This window comes from Lineus longissimus, chromosome 2 (genome assembly GCF_910592395.1).
Source record: "Lineus longissimus chromosome 2, tnLinLong1.2, whole genome shotgun sequence".
NCBI lineage: Eukaryota > Metazoa > Nemertea > Pilidiophora > Heteronemertea > Lineidae > Lineus > Lineus longissimus.
This window is the reverse complement of record NC_088309.1, coordinates 6,788,772-6,807,783: the sequence shown is the minus strand read 5'-3', so window position 1 is coordinate 6,807,783 and position 19,012 is coordinate 6,788,772. Positions and strand designations below refer to the sequence as shown.

The 19,012-nt window shown below is 39.1% G+C and overlaps 2 protein-coding genes across 6 annotated transcripts; one reads left to right on the top strand and one right to left on the bottom strand.

The window, feature by feature from the left end:
• The first annotated feature begins 345 nt into the window (after nt 1–345).
• LOC135482432 (amiloride-sensitive sodium channel subunit beta-like) lies at nt 346–15,923 on the top strand. Of its 5 annotated transcripts, none has more exons than XM_064762417.1 (14): nt 346–458; nt 2,046–2,274; nt 2,680–2,812; nt 4,581–4,659; nt 5,479–5,627; nt 9,399–9,505; nt 12,523–12,686; nt 12,770–12,886; nt 13,172–13,322; nt 13,852–13,927; nt 14,341–14,398; nt 14,934–15,016; nt 15,261–15,336; nt 15,591–15,923. In XM_064762417.1, the coding sequence occupies exons 1-14, from the start codon at nt 441–443 to the stop codon at nt 15,921–15,923; spliced, it is 1,773 nt and encodes a 590-aa protein (XP_064618487.1). In that variant the 5' UTR covers nt 346–440. The 5 variants fall into 5 exon arrangements, with proteins under 5 accessions (XP_064618487.1, XP_064618486.1, XP_064618485.1 ...); XM_064762416.1 differs by lacking the exon at nt 9,399–9,505 and adding an exon at nt 8,492–8,598; XM_064762415.1 differs by lacking the exon at nt 9,399–9,505 and adding an exon at nt 7,652–7,758.
• Nucleotides 15,924–16,175: 252 nt separating this feature from the next.
• LOC135482434 (polyamine-modulated factor 1-like) lies at nt 16,176–18,867 on the bottom strand. The gene is made up of 5 exons (XM_064762420.1): nt 18,680–18,867; nt 18,322–18,427; nt 17,904–18,004; nt 17,428–17,626; nt 16,176–17,160 (listed from the first exon to the last, which is right to left on the bottom strand). The coding sequence occupies exons 1-5, from the start codon at nt 18,865–18,867 to the stop codon at nt 17,131–17,133; spliced, it is 624 nt and encodes a 207-aa protein (XP_064618490.1). The 3' UTR covers nt 16,176–17,130.
• Nucleotides 18,868–19,012: the final 145 nt, after the last annotated feature.

Sequence of the window (19,012 nt, the reverse complement as noted above, 5' to 3'; positions counted from 1 at the left end):
TGAGGAAATTTCCAAAAAAGTCTTCGATGAAGTAGGCCTAGTATACATTTACATACTTCGTAAGGGTTGCGAAACCTGGCTGTCGGAAACAAGACGGGAAGCCGGTATATCTCACATCCACTCATGCTAAACCTCTTTATCTGAAAGGTTCATCCCTTAATAGTTGAGAAATAGCTTCGGGTCAGATATTAAATAATGATATACAACTCTTCATTCCAACATTGCTCCAACATCGCACAGTCTATTGGATAATTCATGAATCGAGTATCAGTTTGGGCGTGCGTGCGTATTCATGGTATTGGAAAACACTTTCCCACCCATACATTTAAGTTAATAAGGGACCGACGTCTGCCCGAACAGGAACAACGCGGATGCAGTTGCAGTCAATCTGAAATGGATAGTGGTCATCTTCTGTGGTTATGGGTATATAGAACACATCAATGGAGCACGGAAATACGGTAGGCTTTGTCTCCTGAATGAGTAATATGGATTAATCATAATAGGTCCAGAACATTTTTGGGGATGTATCTCTTTTTGCGACGAAGTTATTTCGTCAAATTTAAAACAAGGACGAAGACCAACTGGACAGTCCAATCCCACCGCTGCACGGCAGACTACATCAACCAATGCAATGAAGAAAAGGAAACGTCCAATTGGAAACGTGGCCGCGTCTCATCTCATCAGGTGGTCTGAGCCATATCAATCCGATGTGACTTTTTTTTCGTGTCGTGTAAACGGCACTATTATAGACCAGAATCAGTGATCATCCTTTTCATTTCCTGTCACAACAGCTGAAGGAGCAGGAGACATCGCAACTGATGCCCAGCCGTTCAGCCGTTCAGCGCGAAACTCGCTTCATGCGGGCCTTGCGTTCATTCCATTTACTGATATTTTTACCATGGGATTAAACCAGGCCACGACGTGAGGGGACACGACCAAGTTGACCAAAGGATTTCATGTGGTTTGAGGTGGATTGGTAGGGTCAGGCACTTTTCTCCACTTTTACCGGATTTCCGTCCTTCGTGATTGCTTCCTATCAGAATGCGGATCCACCAGCCCCACAGGTCCATTTCTGAGGACGCGGACACTCACTATTTCTCATGTTTGCCGCGAGTTGGTTATTTTAACCTGTGAGGGTGTTGTATCCACAACGGGGTCCATTTTCGGGGCAACGTTTTCTGTCCTCAGGGTTAGTTGTAGTAGCCTACACCTGCATGGGTGCATCCGAGTTTTGCATTTGTGATTCCTGGCGGAATCGGTTAATCCGAGATGCTGCAATACTGTAACACGACACATAACACCTGGTACTTATTATGTCATTGGTGGACCATTTTTTTATAACATTAAATGTAAGAAAATGTATTATTAATATGATATGGTAATCTCTCTTTTATATGCTACTGTGCTGAGAGTCCTGGTTAGCAACGATTGGCGTCAATGGTCATCCCTGAGGGCTGTTTTTTAAGACGTAAAGTTTCTCAATACTGGGGAAAAGATGTTTTTCATAAAGTTTGTGAACATCGAGCCAAGTGGGAGGTTATGCAAAGAACAAAGACACCACTCTATATTTCGTCGCAATCCTGCTGCACTGTGTCCGCCTCAGATCTTCCATCGGTCTTGGGAAGGACAAGAACCCATTTTCTACTTAAGTGGCATTGGAGTAACCATTTCAGTGTTACAATACTGGTGTGACACTTTGAGTATTTACATTTTTGAGTGTTTAGATACCCTTATTGTTTGGAAACGCTAAAAGATAAATCATCGATCACTTTTTTTGTGTTGGAAATTAATGGTCGTGTCTGTTGTATGGAAACACAAGCGTGGGGAACAACCATCGGCACAGATGTCACACAGGGATCGGAATTTAAATCCTTGGGGGCAACTCGAACTTGCCCAAAAGAGAATGGACGTCTAGTTGAGGCCATTCAGTACTTTTTGGGCAAGTATAGTTGCCCCAAGTTTCGTTTGGCTATATGAAGGTCGGACGGGACAATACCGTAATCATATCAGTTGCATTTGTTGTGAATCTGCGTCTATACTTCCAGTTTTCGTCTTTACTTGGAACATACGTCAGTGACAATGTCAAGATGAACCTTGCAAGATCCCAAGCATATTTTTGCGTGGCAGAGATGGTTGAACAAGAAGAAGTCACCTACAGGTCTTTGATAAAGGATTGGGCGGTCCGTAGTTCCTGTCATGGAATACCACACGCCGGGAGCGCGAGTACGCCACTTAGGAGGGTTTTCTGGACAGTCTGCTTCCTGATATGCGGAGGTAAATGATGTTTTAGTTTTTAAGTAAACTGATCATCCGACAGAATCGTGATAAATATGATACCCTCTTTGTCAAAGAAAGATAATAATGGGGAGGGGGGGGGGCTAGCTCTTCCACTGTATTATAGTCACAATGCTCAAGTGGAAAGTGGCAAGGGTTAGCTTTCCCCCACTTCACATTGCAACTTTCGGCGTACGCTGACGTTACCACATCACCTCCATCGGGGCATTCTGGCATGGCATACTGGCGCGCGTGGCATACTGGCGTGACATTCTGGCATGGCATACTGGCGTGGCATTCTGGCGTGGCATTCTGGCGTGGCGTTCTGGCCATGTCCGAAGTGTACGGACCACTCCTGCCTGCAACATTAGCCATTATTATGATTATGAAATGCTCCTTTTTCAGCCATCTTTGTCTGGCAAGGGGGAAAATTCCTGCAGCGGTTTCTCAAATACGAAGTAGCCATCAGTATCGATTACACCACAGCGAGCACGGTTGATTTTCCGGCGGTAACTATATGTAATGCCAACATAATCAGGTAAGGAACTTTGCCTAATAATAATACAGTCGGTATGGCAACATTCAAGCATTCAGGCTGAAGCTGGGAGCACCCAGAGTTCATGCGGCGGTCGGTCCTTCAAGAAACGTTTTGCTTTGTCGGCTTTATCCTGTCTTAGACGAACGAAAGCCAAAAGCAAACGTTTGTTACGAAACGACTTTCTACAGTATTTGTAATGATTTATATAATGCTAACTATAAAAAGACTCTGCGATATTGATGATCTCTCGCAGACTTGTCCAATCAAATATAGCGCTTACCGGTCACAATGGACTCACCCGAATCTTTTCTCAAACGAATTTTACTGGGGTGCAATGCACTCCTCTATTACACCCCTCAACTTCATCACTCACATAAGATCGGACTGGTGCGTTCCGTGTCACCGGAAATCTATTCCCTCCACACATGACACAATCGGGCGATTGGGTGCCGTCATCCTGGCTTTAGACTGCTATCGACTTGTACCATGCCTCGGGAAGGTCCGGGAATCGGAAATTACCTCATAAGCCCCAATCTTACATTCGCGCAACTAATGGCATGCTTGCAAAAACAAGGGAGAAATGCTGTTAGTATTCCGATTGGTTGGGGCGTGAACACATTTTTCAGATGTATTAATTAAGTTGCACCTGGCTTATTCTGTATTATTATATATTCTTTATTATCATTGGCGGGTTTTGCAACCCTTAAGAGCAGCAAAAAAGTAATAAACATCTTATCGATCGAACTTTCGGTGTTGGGTGAAACACAATATCCTGAAGCTCAGGCTAACGTGTGCGAGGGGAGGAGATACGACTGACTCGAGATTTTTGAGGATGGGTGAAACATAAAATGCAGAGGAAGGCGCCAATAATGAGACTGGTTGTCTTCCACATAAAACTCACCGTCCAAAGTTTTATTGTGTTTAGAAGCAATTAACATTTGCATATACTTCGTACTTTGTCGTTCGTATAATTCTTCGTAAGCTGCCTATTATCATACAACGAACGATTTGGTCGTGGCACAGATGCTGAAGACACAATGCTGATGATGTCAGTGGTCAAAGGCATCACAATTCTGTCCAAAACAATGCCATCATCTATCAACAATGAGAAGATTGTCCGGGCCGCTTCGACAAAGTCGCATCAGCTGCGGCACGGGCATGCTCTAAACATTCATAATATCCGTTGGGCCTCTCGGACCAAATGAACTAAACGAGAGCATTGTGATATTGTTCTGGCAGCTGTGTGACCTCTGATTCATGGTATACTGTTTTGATAAACTCTGGTCTTTTGAATTGCATGTTAAGCTGTTTAAAATACCATATAATATAATCATTTGCTTATTAAAGATTATATTAAAGATCAATAAACACCCCTATAGCTGTCATGCAAGTCTCAAATGCACCTTAGTACCTCTCCCCGACGACCTATGTTCTCTGCTGCTATGAACACCAAACTCAAATGAAGGCTGCCACATTTGGGAAGGTAGCACAATCCTTCCATAACCGCAGAGGAATTGAAGACCATCATTCTGATATTGTGTTTCCAATAAATTATTCTCTACAAAACCCTGCTCCTTCTCCATCCAGGTCCCCCTCTTGTTTCTTTGGTAAAACTGATACCACCATCCTCGTATAACGGGTGGTTTTCAACGCACTCCGCTTCTCGTTGTACATGACGTAGGAGTGGAAAACCCCTGAATCTTAGGATGGATACTCACCCTTTCCGTTCCTTCTTCTCCATACATGTTCCCTCCATTCTTATTTCCAGAAAATCTAACATTTCGGACGGTGGGCCAGACCTTGTTAATCTTCTAAAATACTCTGCTGGCTTGACAAATGACACACCAGTAAGTATGATTCTGCATATACATATATCAGTGCAAAACTTGCAGGTTTTGTGAGGATTTGTGATGAGGTTTCGCAGTGACTTTGAACTGGTATCTCAATACAATCGGAATTTAACTGACACGTTCTTGAGATGTCTACCATCATCAACGTATCAGTGATACAGTATTGCGATTCTACACTACAGTTTATGGTACATCAGTTACATGTACTTCAAATGTGGACGATATGACGAAAATAATTTCTAATTTACATTCAAGTAGGTCTCCGGTAGCGGTCACCGTTTGTATTTATTGACTTAACCGTAATTGGCGACAACTCCGCCACACTTTCGTCTAATGATATATGTCACGCACATACTTAGAAGTTTGCCGCTATTGAAGGATGGTATGATGAAGGATATACCCTAATAGATATCGATTCTCCAGGGAAATACCAGTAAAACTGGTAAATCGCATTTCCTTTTTCGGAATGTCCGGTTGACAAGAATTATTGTCAGTAACATAAGTTTCCCAGTTTTTATTACATCTATACTCGTTATACCCGGCGTTTCCAAAGCTAACCATATCTCGCTGGCTTTATAGCATGGTTTGTCAATGCCTGTGCTCTCCCTTTAGAACCAATGAAATGAAATGAAATAAAATTATAGCTATTTGAAATAAAATTTATTCGGCGAAAACAAAACAGAATCTTGTGTATCAAAATGGAAAGAGGAATGCCTCCTGACTAATTGATAAGATGTTTTAACCTTGATGGTCAAGATCAGAGGAAATGGCGATGCAAAAAGTTATCCTAAAATCAAGGTTGTTTATTTCCTGTAGCACGCAGACGCCAAGACTCGACACGCATTCTGGATGAATTTCAGCAAGGTGTGGGCCCGTATTGACTCCAGTCATCGCATCTCCATGGGGCACGACTTGAATGTCATGTTGCTGGGATGTCACTTTGCTGGTCATGAGTGTCATACAGGGTGAGTGTAAATCCCTGATATATGTTTGAAAGCCCTGATTCATGTATATGTTTTGCAAGGGAAACTGGGGGAAAAATAGGCCCTGCCATCATACTCTATTTGTGAATATGGCACAATAGGAGGGTAACTTCCCCCAAGGCCTAACTTTTCCCCACTTTACCTTACCTTATTGTAATGACAGTGGGTATAGTAAAACTTTGTGATAATGTTTGTGAATAAAAATACAGTATTGTACGTCAGAAATATGAATTGGTTCACTGAATTGAAGTAATTCCAAGCAAGATTTTCAATCGCATTGTGAGAGTGCATGGACTTGAGGCTGAGTATATACATCAATCATTATCCACACTGAACAGATGGACAAAACCAACTACATCATGTCCTGTAAACTGCCAACTCTTTGCTCTGATTCACAAAACTTTTGTTTTATCCAAAGCAAAAATATGATTTTTGCTGTTTTTATTGTTAAAGGGACAACTTTGGCGTTGGATTTACGTGTCCAGGAAGATAATGCCCCTGCTTGCCACCATGTGCCGCCACTTGCAGTATTACACTGATGTCGATATCTAATAATGATTATCGCCATTGTTGCAAGGCAGATTTGGACATAGCATATGAATTTCAGGCAGGCCTATTTGTATAAAAAACCAGCATATCTCATGTTCAAGTTGTCCTTTTAAAAATGTGGTTGCTGATACTATTTGATTCTATTGAACCTGATAATTGGATAAACATGATTTTTTTAAATGCAAAAGCCACTGAGTTGGATGCCCTGCAAAAATGACAGCCTTTCCTGCGCCTTCAAAGTGACCTCGATATTGAAGCCATTACTTTTACACCAACAGCGACTTCACTCTGATAAATGTCCCACTCTATGGAAACTGTTTCATATTCAACTCTGGTTGGCACAATTCCACCGTATTCAAGTCCCACAAAGAGGGACATATCCATGGTAAGTGGTTAATTTGGTTGAATATTTTATTTTTTTGATTCCTTTCTCTGTTAGCAAAGTGCACCTCTGATACAGCCCTTTGAGGACTGATTAAGTGTTGGGCCCCACAAGCGATTAAAATCACTGTTACCTTCAATTTAAATCACATGTGACAATAATCGCTTGCTGTGGTCATCGCAGGTAGCTGCGACAAGAATTATTGGTGATTGCAGTGACTGTCCTTTGGCTTCATCTTTTTCTAAATTGAACTGTAAACTGCCTAATTTTTGCTGGCGTTTATATCCTAGATTTTCAAAAATAAAAATCACCAAAAGATATTTTTTTGATTTGGAAATTTGAAAGAATGTGCAATCCACCAAAATGAAATTTTAAATTTTTTTTGAAATTTCTTTAAATCATATACTAAAACATTTAGAGAGGCACACAAATTTGGCAGTGGACAGTAATAACTGCATGTTGGCTTTGAAGGCGGGAAAGGCTACAGACCTGAAAGGGCTCTTTTCACCAATCTATGCGTTCTAAAGTTTACTCTTTTATCATTATTATGCTTTTATAATTTTCTAACTGATATGTTATTGACATGAGGGCATTTCTAGGCCCCTACACTCTTCTATTTATATGTATATAGTCTTGTTTTGGGAATGATATGTGAAACATAAATTTTCAAATAAACTCCCCTTTACATACACTGAATGGTTCATGTGATGGATATACAATGCCTCAAGTTCTTAACCTTTCAATAAACAGCATGCGAACAAGTGATTTAAAAAATTAAATTGCACGTAATTCCTGCGATTTAATCGCTGCTAAGTGCAACAAAACGATCTCTTGTCTGCAAAAAAACAGTACTCGTTGCGTTTAAAATTGATTGGCTCATCGCTGCGACTTGCGATAAGCATCGCAATTGAACCATCATGGGATCGTTGCATGCAATTTAAATCGCAGGTTATAGCAATAGAATTCGAGAAACAAACATTGTTCTAATGGTGAGAAAAATCACTTTTTTTGCTTTTGAATATTGTGCGTCACTGATCCAAAACTGGGTTTTTAAAATGATGTTTTTTATTATCAGCGATTTCAAATTCACGAGTAATCCACTATATGGCAATTGCTTCACATTTAACTCCGGCTGGGACACGAAAAACATTACAAAATCAAAACGGGCGGGACACATGTACGGTCAGTGCCATATCTTGAGTTAAGGCTAAAAAAGCGGCTTTTCACCTCTGACAGATCATTGTCTTCAGTGAAGAGTCGTCAAATGCCTTTCTCTTGATATGAAATATTTTACCAAAACATTTTTTTACGTGGTGTTTTGTAATCATCCCTCAGCTTGCATACATGTTTTCGCTGGTGACTTTCATATCAAACCTTTACTAAATGTGCCCTTCTTTATGGTGGAACTTCGGTTTTCGATGAAATTGATCATAACGTTCTTCATGTTAAGAATTTGGAGAAACAATCATATTCTGTCATTAAAATGAAAAGAAAAACATTCACTCCGTCATGAAATTGAATAAACAATCTTTCATTCTGTCATGAAATTGAATAAACAATTGTTTATTCCATGGATTCATCCATCAACGTTACCAAATCTTTTCTGAAGCCTTCATGAGCAGTGATGCAGCGCTTTGAGCGATCCTAATGGATCGGATACTGCGCTATACAAGACTCGTTATATATATAATCTCCTTCACTCAAATATCTCATGCCCAGCCAAGGATTTTGGATGACCATCAGATCAGTTTTATGCCTCCAAACTCTTTCTGTGTCTAAATGTTATAATTGCTATCACCAAATGCAGCATGATAATGCTGAAAGTGACTCCCCTGTACCATATAAGTGATTCCAAAAATGACATTAGCTTGCAATTGCAAAACTGATGGGATGCATTCGACATTCTCTTTACCAGACATTTCAAAATAGTAAACAATCCAGTTTTTGGAAACTGTTACGTATATAACTCAGGCTGGAATGGCAGTAGGGTTGCAAAAGCGCACGGAGAGGGCATATTCCACAGTGAGTAGGTTTCCTTTACTTCTGGGACAGTTTACCATGGATACCCTCGGAATCTTAGCCACACGACTTCTGGCAAAACAATTATCTAAAGCCATTCTAAAAGACAGCAGCATCAAGGCAAGCTGCTTGGTAAACAAAACTTCCATTATTCTCTTCACGATACACTTCAAAGTGGTAACCAGCCAAATTTTTGGAAATTTTTCTAAATACAATTCGGGCTGGGATGGTGGTATGGTGAGAAAAGCCCATGGCGAGGGTGTGTTCCATGGTGAGTTGGTTTCTCTCTGACCTTGGACAATCTACCTTTAACTGTATATGCTCTGGCAAAACAATCTTCTTTGGTTCTTTTACCTTTTAGACCCACATAAGTTGCTTTGGCAGTGATTTTTCGCATCATTTCCCAAGCACTGGACTTGGTATTGATATTGAGGCTACCAATCATACAACAAACAACCCCAAAGGGTGAAGGCCTTTACAATATTTTTACTTGTACTTTTTTTATTCAGCTGTTTTTCAGTGACCTAGCTGGCTCTCTTGATTATTTCCAAATTCTAAGAAAAAATAAAATGCCGGCAAAAACTTGGCGCAGTTTACGGTATCTCGATGATATGATGATTTTGTTCGGTTGATGATATAGGCAAATGATATAAATGCAAGACTTTTTCAAAACCTGCATATCTAATCATTATACAGGTTAAAACGATATTAAAAATTCCCTCTGGAAACCGAGGTTCCACTAGCATTAACCTTCTCTCAAATCAAATACCTTCAAGAAAATCACTTCTTCTCATCTTTGTCAGGGATTTCAAAGTGATTAATAGTCCGCTGTATGGAAATTGTTTCATATTTAACTCGGGTTGGAATAACATAAAAGTAATGGAAGCTGTACGTGAGGGCGATAGATACGGTTAGTGACTTCAAATTGAAATAAGCACATGAGTAGGTTCAGCTTTTTGATTTTGGCACATATATAAAGTATCACCTTAAGACGTAAACTTACTTAACTCTGTAGCAATGCTTGATACTTTTACACCAGAGTATTGGTTTACAATACATGTAGTATAGTTCATATACAGTATACAATATTCTTCAAGTTTTGGAACTGTACAGCTTCAAATTCATTTCATTCTGTAATATTGTGCAGAATCTCGTTATTATTGGTGTTTCCATAGTTATTTTCACACATTTACAATGTAATTTGTAAACTGACCTGGTTATGCATTCAAAAACTTAACTGAAAGAATATAAACTTAACTTTTAATATTTGGCAAAGGGAACTTTATTGTTGAGGCAAAGAAAGGTTTGCGGCTTGATCAGCAGTGAGCAAAACAAATGCTTAATTCCTTGTTCGGTCAAATTTGGAAAGGGCATTCAAACTAGTTTTTTAAATGGAAAACAAAAACGGAATGCATTAAATTAGGAGCAAAGATTATTTTAAACAGTATTTGAGCAGATACTAAATGATAGATAATGTGGTCACAAACTTATTCATTTACCATTGTGGCTGTTGGCTTCTGCCTTGAATGGGCTATTGATTAGGGCAAATTATCTTTCTTGCGCATGGCTTGCTTAAAGTGGAACTTCGGTGGAAGGCAGCAACCCGATCTTGAAAATTATATCAAAATTGCAGTGTATTTGCAGTGTATCTGCAAAATATGCTTGGAATAAGGTCAGTGCAAGTTGCACCATTTGTCCATTGGTTTTTTTGGAGGATGTAGTGAAAGGCTCAGTGCTGACGATAAAACTCAACACCCTTCCATCAAAGTTACCTGAATATCACTTCCAACTTTTTATGCAACGGTCAATGTTAACCTTGTACTCGGGGGTTTCCACGAATTTGGGGTCAAATTCTTAGCCAACAGTTTTTTCCACCTGTCAAATTTCTGTTTATCAAAAAAGTTTGTATGTTGAATACCTGTTGACCCCTTCATTTACTTGTCACCAGAGAAATTATTTGGGAACTTTTGCTGAATCCCGGGTGAACTGACCCAAGAAAATATGCGATGTGTCAACATTAAGTGATGATCACCTGAGTGAAGCAGGGTACAGGGTTTCCATTGAAAGCTGCATTTTTCTTTCGCTTCGCTTCGTAGTCTTTCCGTCGCTTCTATTCTTCGCATATTGTCCTACTGGACGCTGACGCAATCTGCTCTCCTTTTTCTTAGATGGCAAGTCGTTTCTAACCCATTTCATGGCAACTGTTTTGTGTATAATTGGGGTCGGAATGGCACCAAGATCAAAAAGGTTTACCGCAAAGGCTCAAAATACGGTCAGTTTATAGAAGAAATCAAGAATGAGAAACCTGATATGTCCCTTGCCCTCTTTTTTTTAATCTGCAAGATTTTACAAGTGCGAGATATCCTCTTCTGCATGAATTTATTGAGTCAACCCATTCCCATTTTGTCTTTGTGCATACGTGGGCCTTATTGCTGAAATCTCTTCTTCAATAAATCAAAGAAATTTTAGTGAATCATTGGGCATGTTTTAAATAACATTCACATTAACAGCCAAGGTAGAAAATTGGCTTTTATCCAATCAAGGTTTTCTAAGTGGTCTTAACCTGCTTTGAGGCCACCCTGGAATTTGCCTCAAATCTAAGATGGCCACCAGAGTCTAAAATGGCCGCCCCACAACCCTGTACCCTATAATTATAGTCAAATGAATCTGAATGTAAAGAACAGTAAAACTTATTCATTTGAACATTCTCCACCACCTAGATATTGCGTGTACCTAGAAAACCAGATTTCAATAAACATTAAAGGGGTATGCTGTTTGTATTTAATTGTGTGTCAGGAAAATAGAAATGCAGTTATACACAATGCGGTAAGTACAGTTATCCTGCATGCAACTCTGCTGAAACTTGGCATACCTAGCATTTGTACATCTGTCTACACACCGGCAATGTTTAAATTTATATTCAGTGCATCTTTAGCGAATTAGAAATTGTCAAATTCAATTACAAATTTCAAATCTTTAATGAATGGCATAGGTCTTTAAGCACTGCACACCAGCATGCATTATATGCACACAAGAATGAATCTGTCCCATTAGTGTGTCATCTATCCAGTTGGTATTAATCATTATTCATTTTGGCATGATGGTATAGAATATTTGATGATTGATATCCGCATCAGTGTTCAATAGACAGTTTTACATCATTCAGGCGTGACATCAATTTCATTAGCATGAATACCACCAAATCACCAGGCCAATTATTAACATGACAGAATTGTTTATTGTTTTTATGGGAAAAAGCAATAGATATGATCACTAATGCAACGCCCATTGCTCCATTTGTTTCCTTTACTAAAATGGTTATTGCAGACTAGGCAGATTCAGTGGGGACCCTTACTTTGTATCTAAGCAACGAGATGAATAATTTTGTGCCAAACAAAGACGCACCTGAAAATAGATAATGAAAAATTATGGAAATGGCAATGTTGATATATATTTGTTTAGCTATGATGTTAGAGTAGATGTACCACCCTTGGTACTTTTCTCTGCATAGTGCGTATTGATTAACAGACCCTCAAAGGGGGATGGGTGATGCGGACGGTGAGAACTATTGATATGAGTTTTGTTGGATTTGCTCCAACATTTTCACGAAATTGCAAATTGGAAATCAGTGTATCATATAACAGCGCCCACACAATTGCCACTCTGGGGCTCAGCGTTTCCAGTACCTCATTTGCAGGTTACTTGGGAAGCATCACATGCATTCCAAATCCTAGCTGAGTCCTGCACTGTTAGGGAAAGCGCAGCATGAATGCAAGGAGCTTTTAAAATATAAGAACTAATTATACCCCCTCTCGCTCCTGCCCATGGTCTCCCTTTAAACCATTTGAGTGTAGAAAAAAATAAAGATTACTGGTCAACTTCACCTTCAAATTAAACCAAATTCATATGATGTTCAAACTGTTTCAGGTCTAGCTCTGGAGCTCTTCATAGAGCAGCATGAGTATGTCCCAGAGCTGGTGGAGGCAGCGGGGGTACGAGTGAATATTGGGACTCAGAATATCATGCCCTTCCCCGAAGACAATGGAATATTTGCTCAACCTGGCACACTGACTTCTATTGGGCTGCGGCGGGTGAGTAGAAAATATCATGGCAGACAAATTTTCTGCTGCCTTATCTTGGAAGACAAGCCTGACAATATTACTCTACTTTTCAGGTTGAGTTGGTGCGGCTTCAGCATCCCTATCCAAGTAAATGTGTCAACTACTCGAGACAGGAAGGCATGGAGCACTCGATTTTCTCTGAAATTCACGACGTCAAATATACAGTTCCAGTAAGTCTAAGGCAATGATACGCCTTTCATATGGATCTGTCAGATGTTTAAAGGTGACAAAAAAACTTACAAATGCGTTTTAAAGGGCATGAAGTTAAATGTGATATCTCTATATTGCTATCTTTATGGCAAATAAAAGTACCCTCATAGACAGCTTATGTGTTATCCCAGCATCAATAATGTGTTAAAGTAACATAACTCCCACCCCCACCTCAAAGAAAATGAAAATTTCACTTGAGTTCTTAAGTCAGATAAATCTAAGAATTTCTGTTAATATCATTTCAGGCATGCGAGAAAACATGCTATCAACGTAATATGATAGAAAGGTGTCATTGTGCTGACCCATTCTATCCCCACACATACGGTGAGGCCTTCAAGGCTGTCTGGCCCAAGAACACAGAACATGAGGTCAAATCGTGTATTTCTGAAGAGGAAAGTAAGTAGACAGAGACTACCAGAAATATCAATTGTTAGGATTGAATCTGGAATTCTCCGCACCCTGAGGCATTTTTTGTTGCAGTGACATGCAATTCTGTTGCGGTGACATGCAATATAACTCCCATTGCAGCAAAAAAAACATTACTGGTACTTTTCCGTATGACAAACTTGCTTCTTGCTGCAATGCGCACCAAAAATTTAAAGTGATATTTTGATTGTTAGCACCAACAAAGTCACTAGTCTGTTGGGGGCCTTTACAAATACTGCTTTGCTGCCATTTTTACAAGTAAAACCTTAACCTTTTTGCTAATTGGAATTTCCAATATTAAATTATTCATCATTATTATGATCTAGTTGTCAGGTGTTGGGGTGCCTCATTGATTTGCCTAGTTTTAGCAGTGAAAGATAGAGAACCATAGCTCCTACACATTTGTGATACTATTCATAATACGGTAAAACCTGTATTTCACAACTGGTTTCAAAGCAAATTGACCGTTTTCCGATAGTCTCATGTTTTCTCTCTCTAGTTGAATGCGAGGAGCGTATTCAAAAAATGTTCATCGAAGACCAACTTGGCAATTGTGATTGTCCACAATCATGCTAGTAAGTATCATAGTCATTTTAGTATAAATCAATCAATTCCCATATGTATTTCAACTGGACTTTTGGAGTCTAAAAATTTTCCCAATTTTGTATTATTCATGTACATGTGTAGTGATTTCTACCAACATCCAAAGAGTACTCCCAATGCATTTTCAATTGCAAAATCCATCAGTCAAGGAGTATTATTTTCAATAACATTAGGTCAAAAAGAGTATTCTGTACTCGTTGGCAGGGTTTCCTGAAATGCCATGTATGCATAACAGTAAAATGGCATAAACAAGAAGCATTGGGAAAGGATAGAGATTCCGGGGAAGGTTACAAGGAAGGATACACAAAAAAACATGTAATAATCTCTTATCATGGCAGCCCAAAAACAAGCAATATAGAACCTAAATATGCTTAATATTTTCTAGTGATACAGACTTCCAAATGACTGTTTCATCTTTTGAATGGCCAGCAGTACGTTATCGAGTAAGTTGACACGTTTTTGAAAGACTTCGCCATCAAAATCTAGTAATTTCAAAAAGTACAATGTAGAACACATTGGGAGTGCCGAGCCGCACACTTCAGTACGATATTGGACATGAGATACCATGGTATCAGGACCACTCGGTGTCAACTTGGGAGCCACTCCTGTGGAGCTTCGATTTTCGTGGAAAAAAGCTAAATTGACACGAAATGTTTGCGTGTGCTATGACAGCAAGTTAAACTGTGGTGGATAAAAAAAACAGGTCAATTCACAAACCGGGTTAGTGTCCTGGGGTTGGTTTGCATGTAACAACGCATACAACTACAATGAGTTTGATTACAAAATTACTGTGCCATGGCAGTGCAGTGTCCCCCTTATGACAATTTGGTATGCTGTGTTATGCGAGTTTTCAATCCCTAGAGGGTGAAACTTGACATCTCTCATGAGTATGATCAAAAACATATCACTTCAAATGTTATATGTTTTTGGTATAAAGTATAAAATGAATACCAGGTAAAACTTTTGTTTGATTTTTAGGATGTCTACTATAAAGAAATAGCAAGTTATAGCGATGAACTTTATGAGATCGTCTATGGGACTCACCATGCTGGGACAACAGAGTAAGTTGCAATACGGGTCGCAAAATGGAACTTGCCAGTTAAGTTCAAGGCTCCATTACAGCGCCACTCACTGCCAAGATACTGTGTTGCCTGATGTCACACGAGATGTCAGACACATTAATAAGATGAACGTCATCATAACAAGCATGATTAACAAAATGTGTTTTTTGTTACTCAGAGACAAGCAAAACTTTTGCCTTTATATGGGTCACAAAGGATGAAAATATTTCTGCCTTTCTTTCAGTGAAAATCTTCTCAAGCTCGAAATCTTTTTCAATGAATTAAATTTTGAGAAGATCCAGCAGAACCCAGATTATTCCGTAAGTAGGCAACACCAGTAACATATTCTGCACAAATGTCACTTCGGATATATTGGTTGGTGATGATTGGGAGTTCTGGGGAGTGATGCGGTTTTGAAGAAATGGTAAAGCATCATACTCCAAAGTAAAAGAGACGTCTAGCCTTCCACTCTGTGAAGGAATGTCCCTTTTGAAATTATGGTTAGTGCATTCAAAGTGGTCAAAGCTTGATTGTTTGTGCTTTTCTTGTAGTAAATTTTGTACTTTTCTTCCAGGGCAATGACCTGTTTGCTGACATTGGCGGGACAGTAGGTCTATGGATCGGCCTCTCAATTCTCGCTGTGTTCGAAGGCATCGAGCTCCTCGTTGATCTGACCTCCCTCTATTTCAAAAGAAGAAATATAATTCAGACCGCTCGTAACTCCGATTCTAATACATCGAACAATAAAACTAATCAACTCAGTCCTCAGTATAGTACAGAGAAGACCTTTACTGCTTCACTTGGTTCATACCCTGGACTTGACTTAGCTCCAGTCGATGAGGAATACCATGATTTGTCATTGGCGGGAACTTTAAGGCGGACTAGTTTGAAGACGTTTAAAAGATGAAACAGGATTTTCAAGCCATGATAATCATGAAGGATGAACACTGGATATTTCTAACTATTATACAAAATTGATCATTGCATGGGAAAGCACACCAAATCACACTCCAATATGACAACAGAAAAAGACAAAAAAAACACAACTTAATATCTATCATACATATATATTTACATACTAGTAGAGGAATTTTATTTACAAACATACGGTATTTGGGTGAAAATTGCCTGAACATAAAGAGCCCTGTAAACAAGTAATTTTAATCACTACAACCTGCAATCATGATTGCATGCAACAAAAAATGCTTGTTTGCAGTTGTCATTTCAGGTGCCTGTGACAAGAATCAGTGAGTGCAATCAATATCAAACCTGGCAATTACCGGTTTTACTGAAAGTGGAGAGATGTTTTTGTCGCACAGAGCAGCGATTATAATCGTAGGTCGCAGCAACATAAATCACTCGTTTGTGCAGCGCTTAAAGGCGATGTAGGGTGCACATAACCAGGCTACTGAAATATGGCTTCGGGTAACCTACAAGATTTACACTGATGGTAACTCTTCACGTCCTAAAGAGACGTGACACTTTATTGTGGACAAGACATTAATTTTATGTTCAAGCTTTATTGGTAACAGAAGTTGATATCTGGCAAGGCTGGTTCTTGCAAGTACATTGCTATGCCACGGTGATCAGATTCAACAGTACGCACAGGTGTACAGGTGTTGTTAGGGTAAAATATCATAGTCCTGTGGACCAACCAACCTCGACAATAAACCTCATCAGCAGATTGCCATATTGCAATGCAAGTAGAATACCTCTTTTTGTAGTTCTACCAACTGTATTAAGATGTAATGTAGATAGTGTAGATAGTGAGTTTCAAAAAAGTGAATTGTGAATTTCACGTACAATAAAAGTAATTGGAACTGAAAATGCTCAGTCAATTTTCTGACATACCGTAATTGTTCTCTTGAAGGACATTTCAAAAAAGCCAATAGATAATAAATGTACACATTGAGCAAAAGATAAACTTCAGGATCTACAATGAATATTCATCATTTTTCATTGGTGATCAGAGAAAGCCATCTTCACTGCCTTATCCAGAAGTATTTATACAAGTTATCATAGAAAAAGCAGCCTTAACGCTAGTTGCAGCAGTCAACAAAGACAAGCAAGATTTTAAATTCCATCCTCCCTAATGTTGCAGCCACAACGATTCATCAGTTCTCAAGGTCGATGGTATTGCTTACCTGCAAAGAGGAGCAAAAGGAAGGTAAAGAAATATCACCAAGGACAGGGAAAGCTTTGAAAATTATGCTGTACTGTAAATATCCAAAGTTTTTCGCACCTTAAAATTATTATTTTTGTCGGATTTGTGCCAAACATTCGATTGGGTGCCATCTGATTGACCACCTCTTTCCCCAATGGAGACTAGGTCTGCGTAGTTGTTCAATGCCTTCTCTGCTGTCAAGGTCAACAGTGAAGCAGAAAGGGTTAAAAGCAAAACAAGATCCTACCAGCGTCATCTCGTCTTTGATAACCTGGATGTGCTTCACGGTATCCAGAAGGCACTTCCTACGCTGCAACACAGCAGACGTCAGCTGTTTGTTCTCCTCAACAATGTCACTCAAGATCTTTTCAAGTTTGGACGCGTGATTCTCGTATTCAGGGACGATGTGGGCTGCCAGGTCTTTCTCTGGGTCGCCAGAAGGTCTCCTAAGATAAATGGATGTCTTTGTTTACTTAATAATAATAATGATAATAATAATAATAATGATAGTGAGTTCTTATATAGCGCTTTTCACCGTAATATCTACTGTCTCAAAGCGCTTTACAATCGCAAACATTATTATCCAGCCTATCCAGAAACCTTTCTGGAGAACCAAAGGCAGCCACAATCGCACAAAGAGCCAGGAATTTCAGTTCCTTGGAAGTCTTCTTGTATGTTTGGACCTTTTCTTCAAGTCGTATCATTTGCAAACAGTTGAATTACCATTTTTTCTTTGGTGGGTCTGGTGTTTCAGCAATTATCTTATCGAATTCACGAAGGATATCAGGAAGATTCTCTTCATCAAACATTTTATTTATTTCACTCTGAAAAGAGATTAAAACAACCATTTATGCACTGCAAATTCAATGTGTCATAAAACAAAAAAGAAAATTAGTAAGTTGTATTGGTTAAGTAACTAAAATTACAAAGGAAGATGTCAAGTGATTAGGCCACCAAAAATATAACAAACGATTTAGACTAAAAAAAGAGATGTGCTTTTAAATGTTGTACTACCTTGAACTAGGATAAAGTTATGCAGTACAATAAATATGTTCCATACATTTTACTTAACTTTACTCATTCCGTGAACGGTAGTAAATGTTTCTAACAATACAGAAACAATACCAGAAAGCTGACTTACTGTGAGATCCTTTTCCATAAAGTGATTGAGCTGTTCAACAATAGACTTCAACTCCTTTGGATTATTCTTGAACACTGGTTTGTATGCTTTTGCAAACAATGACAACCTGGAACACACAAATGTTTGTTTATACTTAAAAAGATACCCTTTAAGATTTTATGGAATCCTGAGCTGAGCACTTTACGTAAACTCCAAAATTAATTGTCGCCTTGAAATTTTGCCAGATGCCAAAAGATGGACTTATTGAAAGTGACTGCTGTGCTGATGATTCAAGTGCACTTTTTTTGGGACATCCTGTGCATTTGTAGGCCCCTATGGCGTATGCAAATGCAATGAATATGCATGCATTTTTACAGACCTGCTTGAAGATAAATACTTCTGCACAACTTTTGATAAGGCCGCTCTCAGAAGTCTTGTTCGTTTAGTTTCTTCTTGTGGTTCTTCGCTTTCATTTTCAGCTGGATTTGAAGCTGAAGATTTGTCATTTGCCTCACTTTCGACATCATATTGTTCATTATTTTCAATATTTTGTTCCACCACCTCCATTTTGGATTTCCCGGTGTAAGCCTCGTTCTCGAACTCTGGGAGCATTACTTTTAACAACAAATTATCGGAAAAACTAATTTTTCAGCCATATATTGACATTGCTGTGGATGTAAATCGTATTCATAGCATCAAAATATTCTTTCTG

Coding starts and splice junctions, on each gene's coding strand:
- LOC135482432 (XM_064762417.1), top strand. Junction 12,687..12,769: donor CTTCTATTGGGCTGCGGCGG/GTGAGTAGAAAA, acceptor TCTACTTTTCAG/GTTGAGTTGGTGCGGCTTCA. Junction 13,323..13,851: donor GTGTATTTCTGAAGAGGAAA/GTAAGTAGACAG, acceptor TTCTCTCTCTAG/TTGAATGCGAGGAGCGTATT.
- LOC135482434 (XM_064762420.1), bottom strand. CDS start 18,867: ATGGAGGTGGTGGAACAAAATATTGAAAATAATGAACAATATGATGTC. Junction 18,005..18,321: donor TTATGGAAAAGGATCTCACA/GTAAGTCAGCTT, acceptor ATCTCTTTTCAG/AGTGAAATAAATAAAATGTT. Junction 17,627..17,903: donor GACCCACCAAAGAAAAAATG/GTAATTCAACTG, acceptor CATTTATCTTAG/GAGACCTTCTGGCGACCCAG.